Source organism: Octodon degus, unplaced genomic scaffold (genome assembly GCF_000260255.1).
Source record: "Octodon degus isolate 3935 unplaced genomic scaffold, OctDeg1.0 scaffold00184, whole genome shotgun sequence".
Classification (NCBI taxonomy): Eukaryota; Metazoa; Chordata; class Mammalia; order Rodentia; family Octodontidae; genus Octodon; species Octodon degus.
The window spans coordinates 147285-153669 of NW_004524760.1; the positions used below are offsets into that span (position 1 = coordinate 147285).

At 42.1% G+C, this 6385-nt stretch overlaps 1 protein-coding gene across 2 annotated transcripts in view; it reads left to right on the forward strand.

Moving 5' to 3' along the window:
* The first annotated feature begins 1687 nt into the window (after positions 1–1687).
* Gpha2 (glycoprotein hormone alpha 2) overlaps positions 1688–6385 on the forward strand; it is a 54313-nt gene continuing 49615 nt past the window's right edge. For both annotated transcript variants that reach the window (XM_023703925.1, XM_012517487.2), the window contains exon 1: positions 1688–1788. In XM_023703925.1, the coding sequence (XP_023559693.1) occupies positions 1688–1788 (101 nt within the window). The remainder of the gene's footprint in view (positions 1789–6385) is intronic.

Here is a 6385-nt window from a genome sequence, read left to right on the forward strand (position 1 = left end):
GAGAATAATGAAATAGTGTTTTAGTGTATCTGTTTTACTACTTACAAAATTATGTTTATTATCATGAGTGTGTGTGTATGTGAGAGAGACAGAGAAAGAGAGAGAGAGAGAGAGAGAGAGAGAGAGAGAGAGAGAGAGAGATACTAGAGACTGAACCCATAGCCTTCATACTGAAAACTATGTCCTTAACTTTTTTTTTTTTAAATCTTGAGACAGTCATTTCTCTAGCTCTCCTCTTTATTGAGTGGAAAGGATCTAAAATTTTAGAATTAAAAACATGTAACTATCTGTCTGTAATTACTAGGGGTATAGCAGGCATTCTAGGGGCTCAAGGAAGCCTTGTAGTTGGTGGAGAGGAAGAGCAACTGAGAGGTAGGGAAAATAAGGAATTTCTTGACAACACTAGAAAATAGTGTTCATCTTTACTTGGTGCATTGATTGTGTTTGGGTGTTGTGTTGCTCCTTTCATTTCGTCTTGTATTAAAGGTGGAAAAGTTCCTCCTAACTGTGTCTCTTATTTGCATATCCTTTGTAATGTCTCATTATTTAAATCAAGCCCTCCTCCATACACCTTTCAGGGAAAGTGAAACAGGGAAAGAGAATAGATTCTAGAAGTATTGGGCAAGTTAGGTGTTGTGGTACATGCCTATAATCCCAGCATTCTGGGAGCCTACAGTGGGAGGATCACAAGTTTGAGCCCAGCCTAGATATTTAGCAATTTAGTTCATTTGTTTTTGTTTTTTGGTGGTACCAGGGATCGAACTCAGGAACATATGTTTGCCAGGCAAGCATTTATGTCACTGAGCTATTATCTCCCCAGCGATATTCAGCAATTTAGGGAGATAATGTCTTGATAGAAAAAGAAGCCAAGGGCCAGGGAGATCATTTAGCCACACAGCACCTGCCTGACAAGCATAAGGTCCTGAGTTCAATCCCTGGTATACATACGTACATACATACATAAAAATAAAAAGAGGTGGGGATGTAGCCCAGTGAAAAGGCCCTAGGTTTAATTCCAAGTACATGGGGTACTTGCCAACTAGTTCAGTTGTTTAAGTGCCTGCCTGAGCAAACCCAGTCAGGCTTGCAGGACCGTGGTTCAATCCCTAGTTCCACATGCCACACCACACCCACCATTAAGGCAGCCTGAGCCAGGCCAAAAAAACCTTCAACTTTTAGGGCTGGCCAAATAGCTCAGCAGATTAAAGCATCTGCTTAGGCAGAAGCAGGGCCTGGGAGTTCAATTCCCCAGGCCTACAGTACCAGCCTTACCCCCAGGGCGTGCTGAGACAGCAGTTGAGACTGGGTGTGGTGGCTGCACCTGTAATCCCAGAATTTGGGAACTGTAAACAGGAGGATCACTACAAGTCCAATCTACACAGTGAGATCCTGTACACCCTGTATAAAAATACAAAAAAAAAAAAAAACAAAACCACCAAGTGCTAGGAAAAAAAAATGTAAACAGTATTTGGTTGTTTACTTCTAGACAGAGGTAAGAACATACCATGTTCTTGCCCCATTCAGGGAGAAGAATGGTTCATGTGAAGAATAGCAGAGCTGAGCCTGGTACATAGGTAGTGGTATTGAGTGTTGAGCATTTTACTTGTGAAAAGATGCTATAGATTATGTAGGCATTTAAAATAATTCTCTATTATTTCTACTTTATTTAGGCTTCCATTTGGATGCAATGAGTTTAAAACCCTTCACCTACCCATTTCCAGAGACGAGGTTTCTTCATGCAGGACCCAGTGTGTATAAATTCAAAATCAGATATGGCCACAGTATCAGGTAATTTTAAAAGTAAGAGGGAAGCCTGTACAGGCTTAGATTAGTGTATTCTACCTGTTGATCCCTTCCTTCCAGAGGACTAACTTCTGTACCTCTTTTAGGACTGTCCCAGATGTTTCATGCTCAGTACATTTTTTTATTATTCAGTACATTTATTATTCATGTAAATTTCTAAATTAGGAACAACATACTTTTTTTTTTTTTTTTTTTGGTCTTTTTGAGACAGAGTCTCTATGCAGTTTAGTCTGGCCTTGAGCTGACTTTGGAGCCCAGACTGGTCTCAAACTCCCAGTGATCCAGTGATCCTCTGGCATCAGCCTCCTAGATGCTGGAATTATAGGCATGCATCACCATGCCTGGCTGGGAACAATATACTTTTTTTTTTTTTTTTTTTTTTTTAACAACATACTTTTAAAGGAGTATATCTCTCACAAATTTTCATTAAGCCAGGCATGGTGTCATATGCCTATAGTCTCACCACTTGGAAGGCTGACATAGGAGAAAAGGCCAGCTTGGGCTACATAATAAGTTCAAGGCCAACAAGGCCAACCTGATCTATATAATGAGACCCTGTCTCAAAAGAAAAAGCAAAAAAATAAGAATAACAGGCAATTTCCTATAAAGACCATGCATATGTATATGACCCACAGCTCACTTTGATGAAAGATTTAAGGCTTTTCCCCTAAGTAGGTCAGGTGTGGTGGCACAGGCCTATAATCCTAGCACTCAGGAGGCTAAAGCAGGAGGATTGCCGCATATTTGAGGCAAGCCTGGGCTATATAGTGAGTTGAACGCCATCCTGAACTATATAACAAGACCCTGTCTTCAAAAAAAAAGGAACAAGACCAGAATGATGCCTACTTTTTACCACTGTTACTCAACATCATTCTAGAGTTCTGGCTTGTCATGGTAAAGTATACCTGTAATCCTAGAGCTCGGGAGACTGAGGCAGGAGGATCACCACAAATTCAAGGCCAGCCTGATCTACCCTGTGAGTTCAAAGGTGAGCCTGAACTACATAGTGAGAACCCTCCCTGTCTCACTCCCCTCCCCAAAAAAGACCTAAATTAAAAAATACCATATGTTCATGGAATGGAAGATACAATATTAATAAGATAATACCATGTAAAATGATATACCCACTTATATAATCCCTATAAAAATCCAAATAGGTTGGTTTTTTTTAATTTTTGGAGGGGTACAGGGATCAAACACAGGATCTTGTGTTTGTGAGGCAGGCACTTACATCTCTGAGCTATCTCCCCAGCCTTAAAAATAAATGTTGTGGGGTTTTTTTAATAAGTTTTTTTTGTGGAAATGGAAAAAGCCATCCTGGGGCCAGCAAGCTAGCTCAGCAGACTAAGCATCTGATTTGGCAAGCACAGGGACCAGGGTTCTATCCCAGGTTCCTCATGCTGTGCCCCCCCAGGGCCCACTGAAATGGCGATTGAGACTGGGCATGGTGGTGCGGTGTGGTGGTATGTGCCTGTATTCCTAGCTCTTGGGAGGCTGAACACAGGTGGATTACTACAAGTCTGATCTATATAGTGAGACCCTGTAGACCCTGTACTAAATACAAAACAAAACATAAAGTTATATTAATCAAAACATTGCACTAATATAAGGACAGATATGTATCAGTGGCACAGAATTGGCAGCCCAAAGGTAAGTCTTCATGTCTAAGGTCAATTAGTTTTCAGCTAGAGTGCCAATCCCATTAAATAAAAAGAAAGAACAAACTCTTCAAAAAACAATTTTTTTCTACCAGATGTAGAGGTGCGCACTTATGATCCCAGGATTTGAGAGGCTGAGGCAGGAAGATTTCTGTGAGTTCAAGGTCAGTTTAGACTATCCCCAGGCCAGGCTTCAAGTTGTAATCCTCCCATGTGCCACCATACTTGGTATTTCTTGGAAGGTTGGGCATGTAGAAGAGTAAAGCTGTACCCTTACGCTAACATACAAAATTACAACTATACAGAAATACAACTGAAACTGCTTATCCTAACATATAAAAGTTAATTTTTTTTTAAAAATCAAAGACTTAAATTTAAGTGCCAACAGTATGTTTCAAAAAATTAAAATAGGGGCTGGAGAGATAGCTCAGTGGAATAAGTGCTTGCCTGGCAAGCACAAGGGTCTGAGTTCAATTCCCGGTTCTGCCAAAAAAAAAAAAAAAAAAAAGAAAAAAAAAATTAAAGTAGAATTACCATATGATCTAGCAATCCCATTATCAGGTATATATGCAAAAGAAATGAAATTAGCATATTGAAGAGACATTTGCATTTTCCTTTATTATGACACTATTCACAATACCCAAGAAATGGAAATGATCTGAGTGTTCATCAACTAATGAATGGATAAAGGAAATGTGGAACATATGCACAATATAATATTATGAAGTTGTAAAAAAGAATGAAGTACAAGCTGGATATGTTGGTACAGTCCTGTAACTCCATCTACTCCAGAGGCCAAGATAGGAGGATCTCAAGTTTGATGCCAGGCTGAGCAATTTAAACAGATCCTGTCACAAAATTTTAAGAATAAAAAATAAATTAAAAAATAAAAAGAGCTGAAGATTTAGTTTGATTTTCCCTGGGTTCAATCTGTAGTACTACTAAATCAATTAATCAACCAATACTAACTGACTCTATGGATAATATTAGAGATCGCTGTGCTAAATGGAATAAGCCAGGCACAGAGGTACACACGTGCTGAATGAATGTTCTTACTCATGTGAAATATAAAAATGTTGATCAAAAAGAAGTTGAGGTAAGGCTGGGGACCAGGGAGATGGCTCAGTAGAATAAGCACTTCCCTGGCAAGCACAAGGGCCTGAGTTCAATCACCAGTTCCACAAAAAAAAAAAGTTGAGGACCAGCCTGATAGCTCAGCGGACTAAAGCACCTGCTTAGGCAGAGTGCAGAGGCCGAGGTTCGATCCCTGGTGTGCTGTGCTGTGCCAGCTCCGACCCTGGGGCATGATGAGACAATGATTGAAACTGAGCGTGGCGGTGGGAGCCTGTAACTCCAGCACTTGGGAGGCTGAAAACAGGAGCATCTCTATGAATCTGATCTACATAGTGAAACACTGTAGACCCTCTAGACCCTGTCCTGAATAAAAAAAAAAAAAAAAAAAACAAGTTGAGAGTAAAGTGGTAGTGACCAGAGGGAAAGTAGGTGAGTCGGAGGGATGGGAAAGGGTTGATTAGTGACTACTAAGATATGGTTAGGAATAAGAAATGCTGGGTTGTTAAGATAGCAGTCTTATCTTCCTGTTCCAGATGCTTGGCAGCTGTGGTTTACAGTGTAGTTATGGCCAAGTCCAAGAACCACACCACATACAACCAGTCCCAAAATGGCACAGAAATGGCTTCAAGACACAAAGATACAAATCTAGGGGCGGGGGACACAGCTCAGTGGAAGAAGCGCTTCCCTGGCAAGCGCCAAGGACCTGAGTTCAATCCCCGGTTCCGCAAAAAAAAACACAACAAAGATACGAATCTTTGAAGGGGGTAGATCCCAAGTTCCTTAGGAACATGCGTGTTGCCAAGAAACACAACAAGAAGGGCTTCAGGAAGTGGCAAGCAGGGATTGGGGAGATGGCTCAGTAGAATAAGCGCTTCCCTGGCAAGTGCAAGGGTCTGAGTTCAAGCCCTGGTTCCGCAAAAAAAAAAAAAAAAGAAGATGCAAGCAAACAATGCAAAGGCTATGAATGCACATATGGAGGTTATCAAGGCCCTCATCAAGCCCAAGGAAGTCAAGCCCAATATCATTCCAAAGGGAGTAAACTACAGACTCGCTCGACTTACTATATGGCCCACCCCAAGCTTGGGAAGCATATCAGTACCCACATTGCCAAGGGCCAAAGGCCCAGGCTCCAGCCATCCAACCAAGGCCCAGGATCCAGCTTCTGCTCTAGTCCAGGCTCCTAAAAATGCTCAGGCCCCCATGGATGTCCAGGCCTCCGTGAAGGCTCCACAGTAAAAGCCTCTTACCTGCTGATGTAAAATCAGAAGGACTAGTGTGACTGCTAGGGTGCCTTCTGTAGGGGGCTGGTGTCCTCCTGTGCTTTTTATACAAATAAACCTGAGGCAGGATGAAAAAAAAAGATAACAGTCTAAGCACCTGCCTAACAAGTGCAAGGACCTGCGTTCGATCCCCTGCACTGCATGCTGTGCCAGCCCTGAAACCCTGGACACACCTAGCCAGCCATGGAAAACAGGCACAGTGTCACATGCCTATAATCCCACCTTGGGGAGGCTGACACAGGAGGATCACTTAAGAATTGAGCATGAAGGCCGGCCAAATAGCTCAGCAGATTAAAGCACCTACAAGCAGGCTCAGGGGCCAGAGTTCTATCCCCTAGACTGCAGTGCCAGCCCCGCCCCTGGGGCACCTGGGATGGCAGTTGATACTGGTGGTGCATGCCTGTAATCCCAGCTACTGGAAGGCTGTAAACAGGCAGATCATTGTGAGTCTAATCTAGTAGTGAGACCATGAACACCCATAGACCCTTCCCTAAAATACAAAAAAGAAAGAAAGAAAAGAAAAAGAATTGAGCATAGCAATGGGCTGGGGAGATAGCTCAGTAGGATAAG